Source organism: Fusarium coffeatum (assembly GCF_003316985.1).
Source record: "Fusarium coffeatum strain FIESC_28 chromosome Unknown BRIP53273_contig_70, whole genome shotgun sequence".
NCBI lineage: Eukaryota > Fungi > Ascomycota > Sordariomycetes > Hypocreales > Nectriaceae > Fusarium > Fusarium coffeatum.
Genome location: NW_022157866.1, coordinates 102,966 through 127,989, shown reverse-complemented (window position 1 = coordinate 127,989; position 25,024 = coordinate 102,966). Strand labels below are relative to the sequence as shown.

At 50.0% G+C, this 25,024-nt stretch overlaps 9 protein-coding genes across 9 annotated transcripts; 6 read left to right on the top strand and 3 right to left on the bottom strand.

Moving 5' to 3' along the window:
* Positions 1–169: 169 nt before the first annotated feature.
* Positions 170–1,376, top strand: FIESC28_03346 (uncharacterized protein; the record flags this gene model as incomplete). The annotated part of the gene is made up of 2 exons (XM_031157495.1): positions 170–265; positions 315–1,376. The coding sequence occupies 2 exons, from the start codon at positions 170–172 to the stop codon at positions 1,374–1,376; spliced, it is 1,158 nt and encodes a 385-aa protein (XP_031018468.1).
* A 1,288-nt stretch (positions 1,377–2,664) lies between these two features.
* FIESC28_03345 (uncharacterized protein) lies at positions 2,665–3,045 on the top strand (the record flags this gene model as incomplete). Its single annotated transcript, XM_031157494.1, has 1 exon — positions 2,665–3,045. One exon carries the CDS (start codon positions 2,665–2,667, stop codon positions 3,043–3,045), a length of 381 nt encoding a protein of 126 aa, XP_031018467.1.
* A 264-nt stretch (positions 3,046–3,309) lies between these two features.
* Positions 3,310–5,052, bottom strand: FIESC28_03344 (uncharacterized protein; the record flags this gene model as incomplete). Its single annotated transcript, XM_031157493.1, has 5 exons — positions 3,310–3,408; positions 3,463–4,331; positions 4,381–4,417; positions 4,466–4,490; positions 4,538–5,052. The coding sequence occupies 5 exons, from the start codon at positions 5,050–5,052 to the stop codon at positions 3,310–3,312; spliced, it is 1,545 nt and encodes a 514-aa protein (XP_031018466.1).
* A 1,185-nt stretch (positions 5,053–6,237) lies between these two features.
* On the top strand, positions 6,238–8,691 carry FIESC28_03343 (uncharacterized protein; the record flags this gene model as incomplete). The annotated part of the gene is made up of 4 exons (XM_031157492.1): positions 6,238–6,282; positions 6,423–6,634; positions 6,694–8,258; positions 8,309–8,691. 4 exons carry the CDS (start codon positions 6,238–6,240, stop codon positions 8,689–8,691), a joined length of 2,205 nt encoding a protein of 734 aa, XP_031018465.1.
* Positions 8,692–9,660: 969 nt separating this feature from the next.
* FIESC28_03342 (uncharacterized protein) lies at positions 9,661–10,720 on the bottom strand (the record flags this gene model as incomplete). The annotated part of the gene is made up of 2 exons (XM_031157491.1): positions 9,661–10,195; positions 10,245–10,720. 2 exons carry the CDS (start codon positions 10,718–10,720, stop codon positions 9,661–9,663), a joined length of 1,011 nt encoding a protein of 336 aa, XP_031018464.1.
* Positions 10,721–13,211: 2,491 nt separating this feature from the next.
* Positions 13,212–13,697, top strand: FIESC28_03341 (uncharacterized protein; the record flags this gene model as incomplete). Its single annotated transcript, XM_031157490.1, has 1 exon — positions 13,212–13,697. The coding sequence occupies one exon, from the start codon at positions 13,212–13,214 to the stop codon at positions 13,695–13,697; it is 486 nt and encodes a 161-aa protein (XP_031018463.1).
* A 678-nt stretch (positions 13,698–14,375) lies between these two features.
* FIESC28_03340 (uncharacterized protein) lies at positions 14,376–16,146 on the top strand (the record flags this gene model as incomplete). The annotated part of the gene is made up of 3 exons (XM_031157489.1): positions 14,376–14,420; positions 14,489–14,527; positions 14,596–16,146. 3 exons carry the CDS (start codon positions 14,376–14,378, stop codon positions 16,144–16,146), a joined length of 1,635 nt encoding a protein of 544 aa, XP_031018462.1.
* Positions 16,147–17,137: 991 nt separating this feature from the next.
* FIESC28_03339 (uncharacterized protein) lies at positions 17,138–18,873 on the top strand (the record flags this gene model as incomplete). Its single annotated transcript, XM_031157488.1, has 3 exons — positions 17,138–17,292; positions 17,349–17,374; positions 17,426–18,873. The coding sequence occupies 3 exons, from the start codon at positions 17,138–17,140 to the stop codon at positions 18,871–18,873; spliced, it is 1,629 nt and encodes a 542-aa protein (XP_031018461.1).
* A 1,465-nt stretch (positions 18,874–20,338) lies between these two features.
* FIESC28_03338 (uncharacterized protein) lies at positions 20,339–23,170 on the bottom strand (the record flags this gene model as incomplete). Its single annotated transcript, XM_031157487.1, has 1 exon — positions 20,339–23,170. One exon carries the CDS (start codon positions 23,168–23,170, stop codon positions 20,339–20,341), a length of 2,832 nt encoding a protein of 943 aa, XP_031018460.1.
* Positions 23,171–25,024: the final 1,854 nt, after the last annotated feature.

The window sequence follows — 25,024 nt, the reverse complement described above, 5'->3', positions numbered from 1 at the left end:
AGTTTGTCCCAATTGGTGGTCGTCTTACATGCAGATGGGTATCGGATAACGGCACCGACTAGCGCTCGACGATCTTACATAGCCATAGCCACTATAAGGCTCGTCGTTCTCGTTCTCGTTCAGCGATCATCTTACACCGACCCTCAAACAAGGTGCATTTGTTAGCAATATGAACGAATCGCAGCAGCCGCGTAAACGTGCCGCCAAACTATTCCACAAAAAGTCCCGTACTGGCTGTCAGCAATGCCGAAGTCGTCGTGTCAAGGTACGACATCTTCTTTCTCTGTAGGATGGCTCGACTTACCATACTCAAGTGCGATGAGACGAAACCTATATGCTCACACTGCGATCGCCTTGCATTGACATGTATATATGATCGCGCTCAGTCCGATACCAACTCTGCGTCGCCGACTGAAAGTGGAGGACAGCCAAGCAAGGCTGCGGAAACCATCGTTGATCCTCCAGAGTCAGAGTCTAGGAGACGGTTAGAACTCAGATTGTTTCATCACTACATGGCAGAAACGGGTCCATCTCTTTCTCTGGACCCTGCTACAGCGCATTTCTGGAATGCGACTATTTGTCGACTGGCTCTTGAATCAGACTCGACTCTCTATGCGATATACATGGTTTCTGCACTGCATATGCAGAAGAAAAATACCATGACAGACACAAAAGCTCTGGATATATGCCAAACGTATCTCAACATGTCCATCCGGGAACATCACAGAGATGTCGCCGAGATCAATCTCAGAAATGTAGAGTATATTGTTCTGACCTCTAGTCTACTACGCGTCTACGGCTTCGCCAGACTGCAAGGCCGCTCACTAGAACCATATACGCCTCCCGTGGACTTTCTACGCATCACAAATACGAGCACCGCATTATTCAGAAAAGCATTAGACTTCACACAAGACCACCCGGAGTCGGTAGCCAGCAAAATGATCGACAGCGCCGCGGATCTCCTAGCAGATCTGGAATTCAAAGAACTCCCCTCTGACTTATCACCACTTCTCAACTACGAAACCGGAGACAAGAAAACAGAAGAGGCCTACGCACGAGCGATAACCTACATAGGCAGTATAAGAAAAGCACTAGACGAGAAGAACGTGGTTAAGAGTATTGCACGAAGAACGATTGTGTTTCCAATGGTTATGCATAAGGAGTTTGCGGATTTGGTGGAGGAGTTGAGACCGCGGGCTCTTGTTATTTTGGCGTATTATTTTGGGTATTTGTCTATGTTGAGTGAAATTTGGTGGGTTGGGGATTCGGGGGTTAGAGAGATTAGAGCGATTGAGAGGGTTATGCCGAAGGAGTGGTTGGGTTGGCTCGAGTGGCCGAGGAGTGTTGTTCGGGATCAAGGTGTTAAGATGGAGTGATATTGTGAGTGGTAGTTGAAGACATTCTAGAGTTTTCTATCCTTATGAGGTATGTCCAAAATGCACTGATGAGTCCAAATATTGAAGAGCCAATGCATAAGAGACGAAATAGTTTAGTTATCTTATGCTACCTTGGACCTGCTCTCAGGCTACTTTATTCTGACATCCTGAGCCTTAGAGGACAATTCTTCTGACACCCACCTGTCAATGTGTAGGAGAAAAATACCATTGTTGTGTTATGTTCTCCATGGTGAAGTGTCTCATGCTCATCTCGTGAACATAGACTCACAGAGAATGAGTCTCCGATATACGGGGCAAATATGCCAACTCCGAATGAGGTCAGATGATGATGAAATATCTACAAGGGTAGCTCTTAAGCGAGTGATGGACCCTGACTAGGCCTGACTAAAATCAAGACCCTGTTTTGACTTGACCAACATCGTCATCGGAGAAGTTGACAACCGTAGGCTAGAGATGCCATGAAGTATCACGGTACTGTATATCCCATTACCTAATCCATTTTCTCTTTATTATTTGTTTTGGAAATTTTTTTATGCTTGGCTGTGAGACCTCGTGCGCCATCATGCCATATGGGTGATATGGGGAATGGTGCCATGATGGATCTGGGGTATCGTATGTACAGCATCTGGGGCGCATTGACAAACAGTAAAGAAAAGCAACTCGATACGTCTCCGTTTGTTTTTGCTATCACAAATAGAAGAATTATTCTCATCATGGGTTCGGAACATCCGTCATAACTTGAATAATCGGCGGCTCACGGACGTCGCGGAGTTGTAAAAGCCGGGTATGCTCCGCTTCAGCTCCGAGCTGATCCAGCATCGGTCTTTATTCTCCGTGTTTGCCTCCAGGAATTGATCTCAAGAATTGTCAGAAATGTATCAAATAATAAGTAATAAAAGTAATTAGATTGCAGGAATTGTACGAACTGCTTATAATAGCCTCGTGAGATATCAGACCATTTCATCGCGCAATTGTTAGCGGGGAAAAGGTGCGAGCTGGAGCTGTAAATGCAGATGTAGACGCGGGATGGACGGGGTCTTGGGTCAGCTGGCGATTGGATTGTGTCAGTGAGGGTCCTTCCTTCTATATCCGATCCGTATATGATATAATATCTCTTTCGCCCTCTCACTTCCTACCTCCCTACTCTCACCCATACACCAAACAAACAAGCAAACAATAATTCTTCAATTATCACCACTGGGATTCCATGCCCTACATTCTACCTACCACCTATCTCACCTCCCCATACACATCCCAAAAACCCACAATGCCGCCCTCAGTCTACATCCTCCTCCAGCGCGACACGGAAACCAACGTCACAATCTCCTCAGTCTATCTCGACTTGCAAGACGCCAACTCCGCGCTTCTTCATCTCGCGCAAGAAGCTGGCGTCGATCCCGCAACAGTCAAACCCTCTACAAACACAGAGGAAGTCCAGCAGCCATCAATCGTCAAGGAGCCACTACGATGGGAGGCCGCTGATGGCACGGCCGCTTGGGTTGAGCGCCATACTGTGACGAATCGCAAGGTGCATGCGCCCGGAAGTGCTGAGAAGCCTGGGTTGAAGAGGAATGATAGTCATTTGTATATCAACGATGATGATGATGATGTTATTGAGGTTGTGGATCACGATGGACAGTACGACTAATAGATTTTACGAGGCGATTAATGTGGAGGATACCTGTCATCGTCTAGAGGGAGCACAAGCTGAGGGAATTTTGGGGATATATCGGATTTACTGTGGCGGATGCGAATCATGGAAATGCGTGCAAGACAGCGTGAGACAAACCGAGTTCTAAGGCAATTCAAAGCGATGCTTTTTATTCAATTCAACAACTTCTATCCATCTTGTTTAACATGCTTCTAAATCTATCATCCTGTAGTCTAATTTTATAGCCTCATACCAATGCGTTTACAGCTTGGCCTTGGGAGCAGACATCATGGTCTCGGCCACGATTCTTCTCTGGATCTTACCAGTTGCAGTCTTAGGCATGACTTCAGTAAAGTAAACCTGCAAAATTATTAGCATATTCTCAGAGTTCATCACTTTTATGGTAAAACTCACCTTCTTGGGCACCTTGAACTTGGCAGAGCGCTCCTCGACCCAGGCCTTGAGCTCCTGAGCAGTCAACTTCTCGCCGTTCTTGAGAACAACGGCAACACCGATATCCTGTCCGTAAACCTCATCAGGGATAGCAAAGCTGACGGCCTCGCTGATTTGGGGGTGGCGGGTGAGAACGTTGTCCAGCTCGATGGGGCTGATCTTCTCGCCGCCCTTGTTGATGAGCTCCTTGATGCGGCCAGTGATAATGATGTAGCCATCCTCGTCCTTCTTGCCCTGGTCACCGGTTCGGAAGAAGCCGTTCTTGTGGTAGGATTCAGCGTTGGCCTTGGGGTTGTTGACGTAGCCCTTGGTGACGTTCTCGCCAATGATGCAGATTTCACCCTCAGTACCCTGGGGAACCTCCTCGCCCTGCTCGTTGAGGATTCTGACATCGACACCCTGGCCAATACCGACAGTTCCAGCCTTTCTCTTGGCAGGAGGAAGAGGGTTGGAGGTCATTTGGTGAGCGGCCTCTGTCATGGCATACGCCTCGAGAACGGGAGCGTTGTAAGTCTCCTCAAGCTGCTTGAAGACAGTGGGCGACAGAGGGCTGGAGCATGATCGGATGAAGCGAATCTCGGGCTTGGGGCTGGGAGGAGGGTTCTTGAGAAGGATCTGGTGGATCGTGGGAACGGCTGTGTACCAGTTGGCCTTGTGGGTGATGAAGTCGGTCCAGAACTCGGAGGCGGAGAACTTGTTGGGAACGACCATGGAGCCTCCGGTGAATAGAGGAGCTAGGAGACCGCAGAGAAGACCGTGGACGTGGAACAGAGGCATGACCAGCATGGTTCGGTCCTTGGGTGTGAGATCGTATGTGTTCTTAATGTTGTCTGTGATGGGTTAGTCATGACGAGTGAGATGAGCTGTGGTGAGACGTACTCATGGTTCGGGTCAGGTTGCGATGAGTGAGAGGGACCTATGAATGTGAGTATGAGATATCGCAACATCATGTCAGTCTACTTACCACCTTGGGGCGCGATGTGGTGCCACTATCAATTGTTAGTTATGAGCTTGTCGCAAATCGCATGAGACCAACCTAGTGTGCAGAATAAGAGCAACATCATCAGGCTCAGCAGTAAGAACCTTCTCTTTCTTGCCCTTCAAAAGTCCATAATCCTTAACGTCAAGCGCAACCTCACCCTTGCTCTCATCCCAATAGCACTCAGCAACAGCAGCATTGAACTTCTTAGCCGCCTTCACACTAGGCGCACCAGCAGCCCAAGCGCCTCTGGGAACGAGGACGATCGCGCTCTTGACATCCTCGATATAAAACTCAAACTCATCCTGCTTGTAGGCCGGGTTGAGAGGAGCAGCGATTCCGCGCTGCCACGAGGCGGCGAGAAATGAGACGATGAACTCGTACGAGTTTACGAGCGCGATGGAGACGGGCGCGGCTGTTGTGATGCCGAGGTCGGCGAGCTTGCGCTGGAAGGTTGAGATGTCGGACTCGAGGTTGGCGTAGCTGACGGTGAGAGCTTTGGGCTTGGAGGGAATGATAATTGCCTCCGCAGAGGGATTGCTCTTGTTGATTGCGGTCTGAAGGGTTGACATTGTAGCGATTATAATTAAAGATTTAAGGACTGAGATCCAGTAACAATGATGGTGATAAGGGAAGGTTGAGCTAGTAAAGATAAAGATCTGAAATTCAATACAACGGACGGACGGCAATCGACAACGGTCTATAACTAACTTAGCGTTCTGTATTCTACGCGATAACCAAGGTAAGGGGAGTTATCAGTATTTAAATCAAACATGACGTGCTTGGCTCTATCCCGTTTTCCCGGCCAAGGGTCCGGGGGTGTTTCGGCTTCCACTTAAATCGGTTTACCCGTCGAACTATGTCCACTTGCCAAGGTGGATTGTGTCAGGCAGTTTACGCGTCTTCTTCATGGTATATATAATAAAGCAATGTTCCCTGAAACGAGAGGGAGCCAATTGGTAACTGTCAGATCGAGGTTTGAGGCATTAGGCGAGTTGAGTTACCGGGACACTAGGCGAGTTGACGGGCAGCTCTGTCTGTTACTGGGACACTGAAGTATGATGTAAATAACATGGGTATCCTGTTTACTAAATCCAGGAACACAATTATGCAGTGGATTGTATTGAAGCCCAACTAAACCCCTGGAAATGTTATACTCTCTATCGCAAATACTCTAAATTTTAGGAACAGTGTTGACATATGTCAGTCAATTTGTACCTACATGAATGTAACCCCGAATGATAAATGCCATGTGGCTCAACCCGGAAATCGGCGACTCTCCAAAGACCAAGGTTCAACTCCATGGGGGCCAACCGAAGGCCTACAGTGGAGGTACCTCACTGCAGGTTCTATCCGTGCCCCCAACTCTTCCATCGGCGGGGTTTTAGGCCTGCATCCTGCATCTCAGGGGCCACTAGAGCCTAAAATGACGGGCCATTCGGTTCCGCGGCGCGTACCTTCCTCAACCTAACTTGGTCGTATACGGATAGAGCAACTTTACATCTCACTCTACTGTACAAGCTGCGCCTCAAACTCTCCCCCGCTATCCCATCCCATATTGTATCTGTGTCTTTTAACTTTAGTATCTCAACTTTCTCAACAATTGTCAATTCTACTATTCTATCGTTCCAAAGGCCTGTATTTGCTTACTTGATACTTGGCTAAGCTTTGCGATATCGAGTACATGCCTCCGTTTCTTCCGCGCCGACCGGTTACTCCCCGCTCCTGAGATCGTTCGAATACCATAATTGCCCATCATGGCTGAGGTGGACGCGATGCCCACCTTTGGCACAGAGCTCAAGGTTGGTTGCCTCTTTGACCCTCAACTGTCATACCTTCATAGGCCTTCGCTTTCTGGACTCCTTTAATGCTTTGCGCCTGCATTGAAAGCTGTTGCTCAACGGCCGGCTAGGACTCATGGCTAATAGAGACGCCTTACTAGGATGGCTTCAAACCCGCAAACGTATGGCTCGGCCATGGCATTGCCTGGCTTGACGAAATCCAGCAATTCTACCGAGAGCGCGCAGCCATAGAGAAGGAATATAGCGCAAAGCTTATGGCGCTTTCTAAGAAGTACTTTGACAAGAAGAACAAGAGAACGGCCCAGCTCAGTGTAGGAGACACTCCTGCCATGACACCTGGTTCGCTGGAGAGGTATGAACCAAACGCTCCCTACTCGGCTTACGAAGCTCTTGCTAATTGTGCCACAACAGTGCTTCTTTGACCACATGGGCTACCCAGCTTACAACCGTCGAGACCCGCGCCGGCGAACACGATAAATACGCCAATAACCTCATTTCTCAGGTCGCGGAGCCCCTCAAGTTCTTCGGCGGCCGCTTCGAAGAACTGCGCAAGCGTCACTCTGATTATGCCACCAAGCTTGAGCAGGAACGCGATTCTCAATACGCCGCGCTTGCCAAGACGAAGGGCAAATATGACAACGTTTGCCAAGAGGTGGAGGCTAAGCGCAAGAAGACAGAGGCGCATTTCGACAAGGCCAAGACCCAGAATGCTTACCAACAGCAGATCCTCGAGATGAATAACGCCAAGAATACTTATATTATTGCGATCAACGTTACGAACAAGCAGAAGGAGAAATATTACCACGAATATGTGCCCGAAGTTATGGATAGTCTACAGGACCTTAGCGAGTTCAAGACGACAAAGCTGAACGGCCTCTGGACGGTTGCGACCAACCTCGAGTCTGACATGCTGCAGCAGAGTAACGGCATGGTGCAGCACCAGGGTACCGAGATTCTTAGGAACTTGCCTCATCTCGACTCCATGATGTACATCCAGCACAACATGGGCGCTTTTAACGAACCCGCCGACAAGCATTTCGAGGCCAGTCCCGTCTGGCACGATGATGGTACTATGGTGGTGGACGAAACGGCAAAGATCTTCTTGCGTAATGTGTTGAGCAAGTCCAAGTCGCAACTGGGAGAACTAAGGAGAGAGGTTGATAAGAAGCGAAGAGAAGTCGAGAGCGTCAAGCAACTAAAGCAGAGAGTTCGAGAAGGAAAGGAGAAGAAGGATGAGGTTGAGGTTGTTCGTACGCTCTTCCAGATGCAAGAGAATCTGCATGCGACAGACCGTGAGCGGTTGACAGCCGAGGTTGAAACATCAACTATTACATCTGTCGTGGGGGATGTGACGCTGGGCGCAAAGAACCACAACTTTAAGAGTCAGACATTCAAGATACCCACGAACTGTGATCTGTGTGGAGACAGGATTTGGGGTTTGAGCGCAAAGGGCTTTGATTGCCGAGACTGTGGCTACACATGCCATAGCAAGTGTGAGATGAAGGTTCCCCCTGATTGCCCTGGCGAACAGACCAAGGATGAGCGAAAGAAGCTTAAGGCCGAACGACAGGAGGCTGCGAATAAGCTCCTCAAGCCTAGCACAACGATGACATCGGTGCACTCCAACAACTCGGATGCACCCGAACTTACACGATCTAATACTATGAACTCACTCAGCTCACACTCGGCACGTCCATCTATATCAGGATCTGCTTCCGGGCAGCTAAGCCCTGCTGAGGAGAACCCACCAGACGCAGCACGACCAAGTATGTCGTCAACGACATCTACTACTACTGCGCCCAAGCGAAGAATTATGGCACCTCCACCAACAGCTTACATTAAAGACTCAGGCAGCGAAACGAATGGTGGTGCGAAGGAAGAGAAGAAGGGCAAGATGATGTACCCCTTTGAGGCTACTGGTGAAGGCGAATTGACAGTGCAAGATGGTCGGGATGTGGTGCTACTTGAACCTGATGGTAAGACTTTGCCCTACTTATTACAAGAACGAAGCTAACTTTATTTACAGACGGCTCTGGCTGGGTCAAGGTTCGAGCAGGATACAAGGAAGGTCTCGTCCCATCATCCTACGTTGAATTCACCACAGTCGCCTCACCACCCGCCCCAGCGCCTGCCGCACGACCATCTTCAACCTATTCCACATCCACAACATCCTCCCTAACACAGACACCCAAGAAGAAGGGCCCCGCAGTAGCTCCCAAACGCGGCGCAAAGAAGCTCCGCTACGTAGAAGCCCTGTACGAGTACACAGCCCAGGCAGACACGGAGCACTCCATGTCTGAAGGCGAGCGCTTTGTCCTTGTGCAGGATGACCCTGGTGATGGATGGGTCGAGGTCGAGAAGGCCGGTGTCACAGGAAGTGTGCCTGCGAGTTACGTGCAGGCTGTCTAGAAAACCAGCGAGAATTGTACATGTGAAGTTTGTCAGCGGAAGAGGAAGGGGTTTGCATGAAGAACAGAAGCGTTGTCTCCTTTATTCTTGGACGAGTGCATATGAAGCTGCCAGCATAGCTTGTTGAGTCACTCCTGAAGAGAGAAAGATACTTGGGAGAAGGAGAATCATTGCGGGATACGGTAGCATTCATGGAGTATATACATTTAGTCACAGCATGAACTCAAGTTTAATAAGTACCTGCTGAGCCGCAACGGAATTAAGCTTACGAAGCAATCGTCGTATCTCGCCACTCAACCGAACTTTCCGAATAAGAGTCATAGCATCACGAGTACGCGAGAAAGGCAAAATACACTAGACCTTATTTGAATAACTCGATGGGTGACTCGATTGACTTAAATTCTGAAGCGCTGATAGCTTTTCCATTGTGACAAGCGAAATGGGGGCATCCGTCTAGTTAGGTATAATATTACAGGAATCGTACAAAAAAAGAGCTCAAACGTCACCACCGAGCGCACTATTGATTTCGTTTCTCATACATGCATCTTATCCCATCCTGGTATACTAGCTATCCCACTTGCCATTCTTTCCGTCTCTCTTTCGTAGTTCGTGCTGGGGTTATGCGTGTGCAGTTGTATAAAATAGGAGGGGGATATCATTTCTTCCGAAACCTTGAAATAAACGCCGTGCCAAAAACGTGAAAAGGGAGTATAAATATGTTTAAAAGAAAAGGGATAAAAAGAAACGGCCAAGAACGAAATATGACATGAGTTCGTCCTGGACTTAGACCATGAGCCCCCTATGGTCAAACACCGAGAGGAGTGTGTTTTGCAAATATAGCGTTCAATGAGGATGATGACAATGAGTCTACCAAGTTTGCTGGTTTTGAACAAAAGGTGATTCATATTTCACCAGAAGATGTTCATGCTCCTCGCTTGGTCCTCGCTGCTCGCCAAGCCTGGAATCATCCTACATCATCGTGGCTGTGGGAGCTCCCAGGGCATGGTGGTTAAGACCTTCCCTCAAAGCGTCCTGCAATTCAGCGATCTGAGCCATCATGGACAGAGAATGCGTTGACTGTTGTTGCATCTCGGCCTTGAGTTTCTCGTTCTCGACTCTCAGACGTTTGACCTCTTCCTTGAGCTCGTTGATCTCCTCGGTAGCTTGCGCTTCGCTTGGGCGGCGCTTGCGCTTCATGCCCGTCTGCTCGCTGTCGTTCTCGTCGGACAAGACCATGTCAGGAGGAGGGGTGTTTCCTGCTCCGTCAGGGTTGGTGTGAACACGTCGAAGATGCTCGTTCAAGTTTTCCATCCGTGAAAAGCCCTTCCCTGTGTGCCGCTTGCAGTTGGGGTGAGGACAGTTGACCGTGTTCTTTGGTCCTCCATGCTTGCCGTGAACTTCGCGCTCGTGTCGGAGTAGACCACCTGAATAGGTGAAACCGGGAAGATTCTCGCACCCTTCAGCGGGGCATCGATAGGGTCGCTCATGCTTGTCCATGTGCTTGCTGTAAAATAGTCAGTATATGTTTAGAAATGATACGTAGGATGACTTACTTCCATTCGCACTTGCGCGAAAATACACGGACCTCTTCTTTGCAGTCGTCTTGCGTACAGTGGAACTTGCCATCGGCACCCTTGACAGCTTCTCTCTCTGGCTTGGCGATGGGCTTCACCCGAGTGGGGGGAGGCGAATCGATGCTGGGCGAAAGGTCTTTGTCGTCGGGCAGAGGGTCGAGTGTTGGTGCTTGCAGAGAAGCCTCAATGGGCGAAGGGAACGTGTGATGTCCTAGGTCGAGTCTTGTCGCATCGTGTACGGCGGCAGCATCATCCGGCAACATCCCTCGGTCATCCCCAAGAACACCTGTGGAGTCTGGAAGCATCGCCGCTTCAGTTGTGTATTGACTGAGCTGCTCGGCAACATCGTTGTCGGTGAATCGTTGGTCGGCGGTGTGATCATGATCGTGGTCGTCACCGATGGGAGGGTAGCCCCCATCGTGTATAAAATTCCGAGGCTCGAATGCGACACTCATGATGTCTGTGAATTTGTGTTGGTCTGCGATGGTTGCGGCGGCGACGTAGAAATCGCGGTCGGAAGAGACTTTAATGGGTGATGAGGTAATCAAAGCACTGTCGACGGTTACGAGTAACACCGGTCGCTTGTTAAGTCTATCGTTTTTTAAACTTTGAGGTGTGGGCGTCAGGTATATTGCTATGACCGCACGCCGATGAGTGAGTGATCGGTTCGGTTATGATGAATGAAGCTTCAAGTTGGCCTGAAAATTCTGGTGTAAAAAAGCGGGAGGCTACGGAACCTGGAAAGATTGTGTGGAGAAAGAACTAGATAGATGGATTAGTCAAGCGCTGGCACGTGACATCGCGTATGCAGCGTGGCTCAGCAGAGGGCGAGGGGTTCCAATGTGGCGCCGACCGTTCCGAATTGTCTTGTTAAAACAAGGTCAATGCGAGAGCGGCTTTATTAGTATTCGATTGTTCTCTAGGCAGACGAGAGCCAACGAGTGACTCGATAGGGAAGGTCCCATAATAAGCAAAGTCCTTTGGGCTTGAATTCGGAAACGTGCCAAATCGTGACTCACGCGCTGTGCACCTTAGTGGCGGCGCATAATGGAGTGGGGAAGTACAAGGCTGCGACGAGGAAATGTACTGTATTAACAATACAGAAGTACTCTTTCGCATGGATGTGCCAAGATAGTGCAACAACCATACTCGTTGCCTTCATGGATCTTCACTCGAAGATGTTGTACACGTACTTGGGTACGAGGCTGTGCGAGCTACGTCCAAGTACATCAAGATGCATTTTGACAGGATCTCGTGATCTTATTCACGGTTCCTGGAGTTAAGCAACTTTGCTTATTGGACAAATCCGGTCATCCGTTAGGATTCCTTGTTCAAGGACAATGACGTGCACTCTTAGAGTGTGTTGTCTAACCCCGGTTCGTCAGTACTGTTTCCTTCAGGCTGTAGCGAACAGGCCTGTTGACACCTTCGGCGATAATAAACTTGCTTTCCAATAGTGCTTATTGGGCAGAAGGTAATCAGGCTCATTGATAGTAATTCCATCTAAGGCGAAGCACACGATGACTGGTCGACCTTGCCCAGACGGCTCTCTCCTGCCTGACTCATCGTGTCGGGTTGGGGTTGGTGGTGAGGCCTCACAACCTTATTTTTCAGGGGACAACTCCAGGAACAAGATGGACGACTTCGCCATATTGTCCTTTTTCGTATAGGTGAGCATGTCGTGTCCCAAGACCACTGAGCCTCGAATGCGATAAGACTGAGCTTGAAAAGAAGCAATTGATCCAGATCGAGGCTAGCCTGGCATGTCTGCGACTAACATCGTATCGCTGTCCTGGCTTGGATTCGTTGCGTATGTATCAGAGCATCCGCGAGAGGGTGGCACAAGCAGATGACGATGGAGGTGACGACGATGGTTCAGAGCAGGGCATTGGCGAGACCGTAAAGACCCGGAAATCGCTTAGATAGAAAAGTTGAAATCCGACGGCAATTCATTCGCGATAGCAATTGAATCGTTGATGGAATTTCCAGAAGCGCTCGTAGGGCGATGAGAGATGTTAATCCGACAGATTGAAGAGGTGAGAAGAAGGGGGAAATGCAAAGTTAGAAATTGGAGATTCGGAGAGCGCTTTGTTGTTTTGGGAATGAAGGAAGGACGGGACGGGAACAGGCGGCGCTGGTTTCTCAGGCATTTGTGCAGTTTACACCAGAAATATGAGGTTGACCTTCAGGTTCCCGTTCAACGATACCACCTAGACAAGGGCCAGGCCTAATGCAGCTAATGCTGATCCTGGGGATGTGAGCCACAGCAATTGGGAGAGTTATCATTGGTCCATTGAGACGATCAGAGTTGATGAAGAAACCTTGATTCATCTGGTCTTGTACAGAATGCTCGTCCGAATTTTTGGTCTCTTTGCTAGATTCATGTCTTGTTGTGATTTGACAGAGGCAGGCGATTGGCCTTTGACAAGGCCATGCGTGCACAATTCCATGAGCAATGCCTAGCTGCATAAAATTACAACTGCAGAAAGTCAAAGAACATTATTCCCCAATACACCAATTCCAAAAACGTTGGTATTCGTTCTGTGACCATTCAGCCTTTCGTATGTCTCTCGCTTCCACTATTTGGCTCAAAGCTGGGGCCTTTCCCCGCCTTCCAAGCCAGGTCTCTTAGACACTAAATTGTTGGCTACACGATGCAGCAACTAACCCCTTTGATTGAAGTGGCTTACAGGACTATGATTGTCTTCACGGTATTCTGGCATTGTACTGTTATATCTTGTGATTGGATTCACGCCTGTTTGTTGCGGATGGTCCAATTCCGACTTCACCATCGCGCTGTTGTATGAGAACAATATGTAGTCGTTTCAAGCCATGACAGCAGGAAGTCTATAAAAGAGCAGTGCCATCGTCTCATTCAAGTCATTAACTATAGTTACACTGAAATATCACATTGATAACTCACCGCATATTTTCTAAACAGGCATTATGTCTCTTGGCAAAATCACTACCTGCCTCTGGTTTCAAGACCAGGCCGAAGAGGCAGCGAAGTACTACACCTCTATCTTCGCACCCAACTCAAAGATCACTACCACTCAACGTCATACTCCACCCGGCCGAGACACTGAAAGAGTTATGGTCGTTGAATTTGAGCTCCAGGGCCGCACTTTCGTCGCTCTCAACGGCGGTCCAGCACCATGGCAGTTCAACGAGGCTATGTCTTTTATGATAGACTGCAAGGATCAGGCTGAGGTCGACCATTTCTGGAACAAGCTCAGTGAGGACGGCGACGTTTCCCGTCAACAAAGTGGGTGGTTGGCGGATGAGTATGGCGTTGCTTGGCAGGTTGTGCCTACTGCGCTGAAGAGCATGATGGGCTCTGAGGATAAGGCTGCTGCTGGGAGAGCGACTGGGGCTATGATGAAGATGAAGAAACTTGATATTGCAGAGTTGGAAAAGGCTTTCAAGGGTTGATATGCTAATACGATACTATTAGTTGATGATTGCGAGCTCCTGCTAATCTATACATGTCGTTGCTTAGTAGACGCTATCTACCTCGGGGCCTAGCCTTAGCGAATTACAGTGATGTCAGGCAATTGATAGATAACTGCCGTGGAAACAACAAAATGAAACGGGGCTATGGATACTCTTTGACTCTGTTTGGCTTAAAGAGGAAGGATACCACCTGGAACCCAGCTATATCCGCTATCGGCTATCCACTCTGGAGTTTTTTTTTTATTACCCCGCCATCATGATGGCTCTTCTTTTTTTTTTTTCTCGGTTGCGCCGTATCATAAGACTGAGGACAGGCTCAGCACCATAACGCGGTTCTACACAACGAGAACATTGTACTCCAACAATTTGAATAAATAATACAAATGGAATCCGAGCATTTGACTAGACTAGATAAGCATGATAATGACTCGTGCCAAGACAGAGATTTAAGTTTATTGATACGCAGTGACAGCAGGCGATACCCTAACATTAGTGGGGCTCGACTCATGTGTACCTAGATGAGTCAGCCACTAAAGGTTGGGTAGAAACAGATTTTTTTTATACTCGTTGCTCTCTCGGTTTGCGCTGTGCTTGCATGGTCCCTTGTTCTTCAACCCATTATATCAAGATTCACGATCACCGGTAATCTTCGACACAATGACTGAATTCGAGAATGCGGCGCCCCCGCACGCCACCTACGACGTAAGAGCGAAGCACTCTCAACTCAAGCCTTCATGTAGTATCTTTAGCTGACCATTGCTGTCTCGTAGACCGTCCTTGTCCTGGACATGGGATCTCAAACCAGTCATGTTCGTACTTTCCACAGACTGTCCTGCTGCTCTTGATATGTGTGAAGTAAGGGCTAACATGTCTGAAGCTCATCCTGAGACGTCTGCGATCCCTGGGTGTCTACTCTGAGATGCTTCCTTGCACTCAGAAGATTGGAGAACTGGGCTGGAAGCCTGTTGGTGTTATTCTTAGCGGTGGTCCCTCAAGCGTTTATGCCGAGGACTCCCCCGGAGTGGACCCCGCCGTTTTCGAGCTTGGTGTTCCCGTCTTGGGAGTCTGCTATGGTAACCAGCTGATTGCCTGGCGAGCAAACCCCAAGAGTGTGGCTCCTGGTGTCAACCGCGAGTACGGTGAGACTCAGATGGCCATCCACAAGGTCAACGGCCATGGTGATCGTCTCTTCGAGGGTCTGGGTGACTCCTTGAACGTTGTCATGAGCCACTTCGACAAGGTTGTTCAGCTGCCCGATGGCTTCCAGATCATTGCCACCACCAAGAACAGTGAGTTCGCTGGTATCGCCCACGAGACTCAGCCTATCTTCGGTATCCAGTTCCACCCTGAGATCTCTCACACCGAGAAGGGAACTGACATCATCAACAACTTTGCTACCAAGATCTGCGGTGCCAAGGCTGACTGGAAGATGGACGACTTCTCCACTCGCGAGATCACTCGCATTCGCCAGCTCGTTGGCGAGAACGCACAGGTTATTGGCGCCGTCAGTGGCGGAGTTGACAGCACCGTCGCTGCTAAGCTCATGAAGGAGGCCATCGGTGATCGATTCCATGCTATCTTGGTTGACCAAGGTCTCATGCGTCTCAACGAGTGTGAGCAGGTCAAGGAGACCCTGGAGAAGCATCTGGGCATCAACCTCACCGTTGTTGACGGATCCGAGCTTTTCCTCAGCCGTCTTGCAGGTGTCACTGAGCCTGAGGCCAAGCGAAAGATCATCGGAGGAAGTTTCATCGACCTCTTCGAGATCGAGGCTCTCCGCATCGAGAAGGAGGCCGAGAACACACCCCGTGCTGGAAAGGTCGAGTGGTTCCTCCAGGGAACACTGTACGCCGATATTGTCGAAAGCTTGAGTTTCAAGGGAGCTGCCAGCTCTACCATCAAGTCTCACCACAACGCTGGAGGTCTTCCCGCCCGTATGCAAAACGGCGAGGCCCAGCTCAAGCTCCTCGAGCCCCTCCGAGAACTCTTCAAGGATGAGGTTCGAGCTTTCGGACGTCAACTGGGTATCCACGAGGAGCTCATTGGCCGCCACCCCTTCCCCGGACCTGGTCTGGGAATTAGAATCATCGGCGAGGTCACCCCCGAGCGCGTCGAGATTGTCCGCAAGGCCGATCACATCTTCATTTCCATGATCCGAGAGGCCGGTATCTACGACGAGGTCACCCAGGCCTACGCTGCTCTTGACACAAACCGAGCTGTCGGTGTCCAGGGAGATGCCCGTGTCTACGGCTACATCTGCATTCTCCGAGCCGTCACCAGCTTGGACATGATGAGTGCCGAGCCCTACGAGTTCAAGTGGAGCCTCATCAAGGCTATCAGCAGGAGGATCGTGAACGAGGTTGACGGCATTGCCAGAGTGGTTTACGACACCACTGCCAAGCCTCCTGGTACCATTGAGTTGGAGTAAGGTTTTGCATCAAAAGAATTTTTAAGAAAACAAGAGATTATAGCTCAGGCACAGACCTGATTTGGCGTTTAGTGGGATAGGAAAGTTAGATTTGCGAAATAAAAAGGGACATTTTTCTATGGCAATTGTTACATGACTTGACTCACCTCATCTCCCCAATGACTGTGCAGTAACAAACATCCCCATCTCTAGATCTCCAGAGATCTTGAATACATGCTAGCTAAGCTGAATCCATGTCGAACTGTTTTAGTCTCTTTTCTTAGAAGGCCGAGCGAACACCGAAGCTTTCTGAACCAAATACGTAAAGGCCGAGATCTGGTTCAAGATGGCGCTTGCATTAGATTATCCCATGATCTTAATAGTCATAGGTTACCGAGTACCGGCGGCTGGTCTCGGAAGGTTGCCGAATATTAAGGGTATCCGTCTCCGGCTTCAAGGCCGGTAATACCGAGAACGGTAGTTGCCGGGCCGCTTCAATGTAACCCGCGTATTCGATCTATCGTTTGTCGATCATTTTTCAACAGATGCTGGAATATTCTAGCTCCAGATGACTGTATATTCTGAAGAATCGAATGGTATCAAGTCCCCCAACTGTATATGATTCTTTGTAAATAAAATGTATTACTGAGAGCAAGAGCCGATCGCGGCATAAAAAGAAGGTTTCCCCTGTAGTAGCCGCATCTACAGTGGTAATTAATGCTAGTGGCTCCATTAAAGCTCAGAAGCTAGAACTTCCCCAACCCGTTCGAAGCTGAGCTATTTCCCCAAAAGTGAATCTGCAGTTGGGACGGACCAATGCTTGTTTTGGTTCTAGCGGCCACACCCAATTGAATTCCATTGATAAATTCCCCTCCACCCTCTCTTGTCTTTTCACTTCCCCTCAACAACTTCTTTTTTTATTTTGCATCATTATCATTGACCCTCTCGACTGGCATTGACTCTCTTCCTATTCTATTGCTGTTTCCATCAAAACCTTCAATCTCCTACTGATATGGCAGAGTCGGCTCCTAGCTCGCTCGCCAGCGGTGGCCAGCATGATGGCCATGCGTCCAAGCCACAGTTTGCCTCTACTGGGCTTGAGAATCAGGAAGAGGGAGATGCCCGAGAGGGTGATTATGATGTAGAGACGGTTGAGCGCATCTACAGGTTTGTCATCACTGATTCGTCTGTATCAACATATAGCTTACCACTTCGATTTACAGAAAGATTGATCGCCGTATCATTCCTGGTAAGACTCATGTCCATCACATTCTATAGTCGCATACTAACAAACTCCCAGCTTTCTGGGTTCTCTACTTCCTCTGCTCGGCCATCAGGTCAAACATTGGAATCGCCCAGACCATGAACAAGGACAAGGGACATGACCTCATGACTGTTCTTGGAATGACTCCCAAGGACGTTTCCACAGCCCTGGCTCTCTTCTACGTTGCCTATGTCCTGTTTGACTGCCCCTCCAACCTGGTCATGAGCAAGCTCAGCCCTCGTCTCTGGATGGCTCGCATTGTCTTTGCTACCAGTGTTATCGGCACCTGTTTCGCTGCTGTCAACGATCCCTGGAGCGTCAAGCTTTTGCGATTCTTGCTAGGAGTCGTTATTGCTGGCATGTGGCCTGGCATGGCTTTCTACCTCACCTTGTTCTATCCTCCTTCGCGCACTGGTCAGCGGATTGGGTACTACTTTACCGCTTCTCAAGTCTCTGCTGCTGTTGTCGGTCTTGTTTCTGCTGGCTTCCAGCTCATGGATGGTGATAGAGGCATTGTGGGCTTCCGATGGATGTTTATGGTTTATGGTCTTGTCGGTGTCGTTCTGAGCGTCGTTCTCCTGTGGTGGCTCCCTGACCGTCCTCTTGCGCCTGGTCAGACTCGACCCAAGACTGGTATCTGGAAGTTCCTTCCCGCTACCCCTGAGGTTCTCAAGGGACAAGACGCTGTTATTCACTACCACGATCTTCGACGTGTCTACCACTCTCGCCCCTGGAACTTCAAGGATCTTGGCCTTGTTCTTATCGACTGGCGTCTGTGGCCTCTGACCATGATGTACTTCGGTGTTGTCGGCGTCGGCATAGGTACCCAGATGTACGGATCCGTTATCATCGCATCCATCCGACCTGAAGCCAGTGGCATCGAAGTGAGTCTTCTGTTCGCGCCTATCTGGATTATGGATCTCATCGCCATTCTTATCGTGACTCCTATCTCGGACCGCTTCCACCGATCCCGTCCTTACTTCTTCTCTGCTGCCGTCTGCATCCAGATCGCTGGTCTTCTCACCACCACCCTGGCAACTGGCAACGGCTGGGCTCGATATGGAGGTCTTCTCATGGTTGGTTTCGGCCTTGGTCCCACTGTGCCGATCTGCATGGCCTGGAGTTCCGAGATCTTCCAGAAGCGCCACGGAGAAGTAGGAGTTGCTGCTGCCACTGCTCTTGTCTCTGGTCTTGGTAACTTGGGCAGTGTTATGACCACCTATGCTCTCTACACCGGCTGGCCCGAGGACGCCGCTCCCGGTCCTCGCCAGTACCGCAAGAGCAACTACACCATGATCGGAATCCTATGCATGAGCATCATCAGCTCGTTCCTTATGAAGGCTCTTCTTGCCTACTTTGGCAACCCCGCCAGCAGCAAGCTTCAGTCCGACTCTGCCAGCGAGTTTGAGGATGGTGCAGCCCGACGAGAGGGTCAGGAGCGTGGTTTCCGATTTCTTCGCGGGAAGAAGTCGAGCCACGCCTAAGTTCTAAGAACTTCCGGACTCGCTCGCCTGGCTCGCATCTTCAACAGTCGCCCAGTTCGACGGGTCCTGACTTGTAGCAGCTACCGGTAGCCCAACCTGCCAGTTCAGCTGCTTGTAAGAAACATGGCAATATACTAATAATATGCCTTACGACATTTCTTTCTTACCTCATCCGACGAGTTTCCATCGTTAGCCCTCGAGGCGTCGCCACATTCTCAAACACCATCATACGACAGCCTTGACGACGATATGCTTCCGGAGGACACCCTGACCTGGCAAAGAGCGCAGTGACAATGCTTCAGCGCTATCACCACGCTCCTAACCATACCAGCCCGTCCTCCCAGCATTCCCCTCTCGGACTATTCTGACATTTTTATTTTTGGTACACGTTCCTGTTTTATTCCTTTTTATATATGATACCCCATCAGCGTTTGTACACGCTGTCCTACGAATGATATACCTCGGCAGCGAAAGTGCTTCTACGCCATCGCTTTGCAGATAGTGTGTTGAACCAGAACTCGCGGCGACAATGCTTGCTACGCTATCGTTTGGCGAGTTCTGTGGGCGTTTTTGTGATTTTGGTTAAGGTGGAGAGAGGTTGTATAACTTGGTTAGGGAGAGAATTACTACAATCATTATTGTTATGTAGGATATAATATAAGAAACATTGCTCTCCCACATTTGTTCTTTTTGCATGGAGTTTATGGTCCGAACAGTATCCCAAGTGACGGAATTCCCAATTGTTTTTCCATGCCAAGCTCGTCTATTCTTAGGATTTGGGTATCTCGTTTAACTATAGGTGGAAAGACATTTCAGAAGTCTCCAATATCGGGCTTGGTTTCTTCTTGTAGACAAACAACTACGCGAGATGAGTCTCCGAAACTACCCACAACGTTGCTGGATGCAAGGTTTACACGGTAATTTTAGACCTTGGCCTCAGGGTATCAGAAGAATTGGCCCCAAAAGCATAAGAGACGAAATAATTTGGTCACTTTATGTCAGCTAAGACTAGCACTTAGGCTACTTTATTATGGTAGCCTAAGCCTCAGAAGACATTTCTGTTGCCCACATGCTTGGTCACATCAAAATCCACGTTCACAAACGAAAAGACACTCAAGAGCTCATGAAATGACGTTCTGTATTCTCTAATTGAGATGCGGTACACCTACACAACCCGTAGGTTAAAATTTCATATGCACATAAAAACAAAGGGACAATAAAGTTCAACTCCAAATCTCAAATTTCTCATTCCTCGACGATCTCCATTCATCTCCCCTCCCATTCTGGTCCTAGCCAAGATATGAAAGGTTAAATGATGGAAGAATCGCATACCCTTGATAAAAAGAACTCCTCCCCAAAATTCCTATGATTGTCTAAAAGTCCCCGTTTCCTGGTGTTCCCAAGAAATCGTTTGCAGCTGAAGTGAAGAAGGAAAAAGACGCTGGCTTCTGCTTATTTTGTTTGTTTACCAGAGACCGAAAGCGCGGCGGAGACGCTCAGGGACGGGGTAGGCAGTAGCCTTGGGCTTCTTGTTCTGGGCCTCAACGGTGGCAGTCACGTAGACTGTCTCGGGCTCCTTGGAGGTGGAGACGGCCATGGTGGTCTGGGCAGAAGGGCACATGGTGACAAGCTGGGTGACAACGTTGGCAGTGGCGGCCTCGCAGTCCATGGTGACCATGGAGGTGACAGTCTCAGCGGCCTGGTCACAGTCACCACCACCAACAGTGACAGTCTGGGTAACCTCGCTGGTAAGAGTCTTGGTGATGATCTCCTCACCACCACCAACGGTAACAGTCTGCGTAACCTCGCTGGTAAGAGTCTTGGTGATGGTCTCCTCGCCGACAGTCTGGGTGTTAACACCGACGGTGACGTAGTTGGTAACCTGGTTGGTGACGGTCTTGGTGACCTCCTTGTAGATGGTGGTAACAGATCCATCGACGGCAGTGGTCTCACCAGCAGGGGCCTCGGAGGTCTCAGCGGGAGCCTCGACAACAGTGGTCTCCTCAGCGGGGACGGTGAGAGCGCCAGTTCCGGAAGGAACACCGGTAGTGAGAGTCATGGAGGTAACGCTGACCTCACCGTTAGGCTTGGTCATTGTGATGACAACAACACCAGTCTGAGTTCCAGTGACAACAGTGGTAGCCTCCTCGCTGGTCTCAACACCGAGAGCAGAGGAAACCTCAGCAGGAGCGGAGGTCTCGGCAACGGGCATGGTCTCGACGGGAACCTCAGTCTCAGCATCGGACTCAACCTTGGTCTCAGTGAAACCGGGGTAGACAGCGGTGCCAGTGCCAGTAGGGACACCGTTGGTGAGGGTAAGAGCAGTGGTGGAAACCTCACCGTTGGGCTTGGTCATGGTGACGGTGGTGACAAGACCGGAGCTCTCAGGAACCTCAGGGACCTCGGAAGTCTCAACACCAGCAGCAGTAGAGCCAACGACGACACCCTCAGAGGTCTCGGCGGGGATCTCGACAGCAGTGGTCTCCTCAACGGGAACCTCGACAGCGGTGGTCTCCTCAACGACGGGAACAGTAGCACCGGTTCCGGTAGGGACGCCGTTGGTAAGGGTCATGGAGGTGACGCTGACCTCACCGTTGGGCTTGGTCATGGTGACAGTGGTAACCATCTCAGGGGCCTCAGAGGTCTCAACACCGAGAGCGGTAGATCCAACAACCTCACCCTCAGTAGTCTCGAAAGCGGCCTCAGTGGTCTCGGCATCAGCAGTCTGAACAGTGGTGGCACCGACCTCAGTAGAAGCAGGGGTCTCAATAACGGGAGTACCATCGGAGACAACGCAAGACTCAGAGACAGTAAGGGTGCGGGTAGAGATGACAACGTGACCACCAACGTTAGGCTTGTTGTCACTTCCAGTGGTAACAGCGGCATCGGAAGGAAGGACAACGGTAGCGGTCTCGGTGGACTCCTTCATCTCACCAGTAGGGGCCTTGGCAGTAGAAGAGGCATCAGAGCGGCAGATCTCAAGCTGCTTCTGGCAGTCGGAGACCTCGTAGTTCTTTCCAGCGCTCTCAGAGCAAGCCTTGGCCTGCTTAGCACAAGCATCATCAAGAGCCTCGTCGATCTTGGGGAAGGACTTCTCCTCAGTACCGGTTCCGACAACGAAGTCACCCTTGGTACCACGCTTGACAGGAGGGCAGGCAGCACCGATGACAATGGTGCGGTGGAAGATGGTAACCTCACGGATGACAACAATGACGGGCTTCTTGATCTCGCTGACAACAGCGCTGCTAGTAGCAGCAGCCTCAGAAGTAGCAGGGAGCTCCTCAACAGCAGTGGTGTCGGCGGCGCCAGCAGGGACGGTCATGGTGGTGTTGGCGAAAGGACCGGGCTGAGAGATGACGGTCTCCTGGCTGTTACCGGTGGTAAGGATGACGCTGGGAATGATGGAAGTGAGAACAGGAGCCTCAGCCTCAGAAGTGGCAGCCTCGGCCTCAGAAGTAGCAACACCAAGAGCAGATGAGCCCTCCTGGCCGGCGGCAGAGGTGCTCTCCTCAACAGCAGGGACGGTCTCATCAGCTCCAGCAGGGGCGGTCTCGGTCTTCTTGCCACCAGCGCACTTGGTGCAGGGAATGGTGACAGTCACGTCGACAAAGCGGGTAGTACCCTCAGTAATGTAAGAGGTAGGAACAACCTTGGTGATATCAGCGGTCTGCTCCTCAGTCTCGGTGGCCTCAGCGACATCAGTGGAAAGGGTCTCGGAAGCAGCGGCCTCAGAGGAAGTACCCTCAGCAAGCGCATCACCGCCAGTGGTGACGTCCTCAGTCTCAACGGCAGCCTCGGAGGTCTCCTCGGCGGCGGCACCAGTCTCGGTCTTCTTGCCTCCAGCACACTTGGTGCAGGGGATGGTGATGGTCTCATCAACGAAGATGGTGGTTCCGTCAGTGATGTAAGAAGTAGGGACAACGGTCACCTCAGCAGTCTGGTCGGAAACGTCGCCATCCTCAGCATCGGTGGTGATGACAGTGCTGACAACCTCGACCTCGGAAGTGGCCTCGGCATCAGCGTTACCGGCGGTGCTGGCAGTGCACCTGGAGCAAGGGATGGTCACAGTCTCGTCGACGAAGATGGTGGTACCGTCCTCGATGTAAGAAGTAGGGCGGACAGTGACCTCGGGCTCAGGAAGATCGGGAACCGGGTAGAGGTTGTTTTCGGCGGCGGCGGTGGGCTTAGCCTTGGCCTTGGTCACATACTTGGTGAGAGTGACCTGCTCCCGGGCAGCGACACCGTCGACAAGGGCCTGCAGGCTGACAGCCGCGACAAAAACGTTGCGCATGAACATGGTGAAGATGTTGAATAAAAAGGGTTAGAATGATTCTTAGTTTTGTTGATTTGGTAAAGAGTGAAAATGCTCTATCAAAGAGCAAACAGCTTCAAGCTTGTAAAGAAAGGCGACCAAAGCACCTGTAAGAAGGAAAGACTGAAGAAGAAAAAGCCCAAATCTGGGAACAAAACTAATGAGTGTATTGAAGTTGACTGTGAAGAGGAAGGGAAACAAGAGAAGCTACGGCGAGAGCATCGCTTTTAAGTAACAACATTTTCGTTTCTGCTTAGCCTCGCCGAAAGTACTGTAAGTCCCAAGCGTCAACTGTGACAAGGATATGAGCGGAGTACGGTTCAGCACGGTCATCCTTGACATCGATCGGGGGTTAATTGGAAGTGGCCTCAACTTGAGACGTGATGGATCTGGCGCCTCCCCCTCATAGAAGCAAGTGCCCAGGTCTCATTGAACTGTAGACGAGACGTAGTTTCGTTGAAAGTGGGCTTTGGAACCTTGCCAGCTTGGCAAGGCGGTGCCATGTTGAGGTCGAGGACCTAGGCGAATGGATTCTTGCCTTGGAGATTGGATGATAGATGATAGAATCCCATGGGTCCTTGGCAGGCACAGTCGGTCCTCTCCAGATAGTGGAGGGAATATGTCTCCATGTCACCGTCACCGTCCACTAGACATGGCATGGTTAATTTTCCGGCGGCGAATGCTACGAAAACAACCTCTTTCGGTCTGGGCAGTAACCTTCCAGATGGGACGGCAAGCCCGTTCGGTTGCCTCGGTAGCTCTAATGCGCACCAGGGTCTTGTGCAGAGTATTTCGTATTTCGATATATGCAACGATCAGTATAACTCAACGTTTTGTTTGACTTGTCATTGTTTGCGAACGGTCTTTTTCTTCGACGGTGAAACTATTCCCGATGCCGTTGAGCCGGTGACATCTAAAAATAGGGCGATTCAGCCCAGTACTTGCAGATGTTTGGTATCAGTAGGTCTTGACTGTAGCAATAGCATGTATGAGACGGCTATACCGGTTACTAGTCATGATGGGCAGTTCCCTTCCAAGGCAGGCCAGGGCAGGATGGAAGGGAAGGCCTAAGTTCATGTTTCTCGGGGGCTTGCGTCGATCCTCCTCGCAATTTACCGTCAAACAGATTCTCGATAGGCAACGTAGCGTTGAGTTTTGTTACTGGACGGGGCTGAGATCGAAGTTGGGTAACTGATGCGGAGGGAAAGTCAAGTAACTGAAGTTCGATTGGAAGACATCATATGCAGGGATGCGATGCATGGGAATATGCATAAAGTGGGTTTGCAGGGGGTGGGGGAGTTGATGTCGCACGAGAGACATGAGGCAGGCACGGCAGGCAAGGGTTTATCGTTCTTTCCTTCCAGTTCTACGGGAATATCATTTCTAGTAAGGGCAGGAAGGAATAAACATTTACAGGGAGGAATTAAACTATTCGATAGTCCGCAGCACTAAGGCACTGTAACATCACAACTTGAATGAGTCGCATTATTCTTTTACCTACAAATCCACTACTTCAACTCTACTCTTTGACTTTCTTAAGTCTGGACGATGCCAAGCAAAAACCTCGGACCGCATCCTCCGTTTGTAAAAATCTCTATTCCCGGTTGAGGATGTTGGTCAAAAGAACGATCACATTGAGGATAATACCCTGGTCAAAGTTCCATTCTCTCACTCAACATGAATCAAGACGAAGTTTCATGATTCCCCCCTTAGAATGAAGCTAGTCCAGACTCAGTCTGTACCTTGCATCAAACCTCGTTTCAGAAGTGAGTCCATAGCCTAATTGAGGTGCCTCGTTCATGCGAATTTTACACGAATGAGCTGTCTATTCGTCCAAGT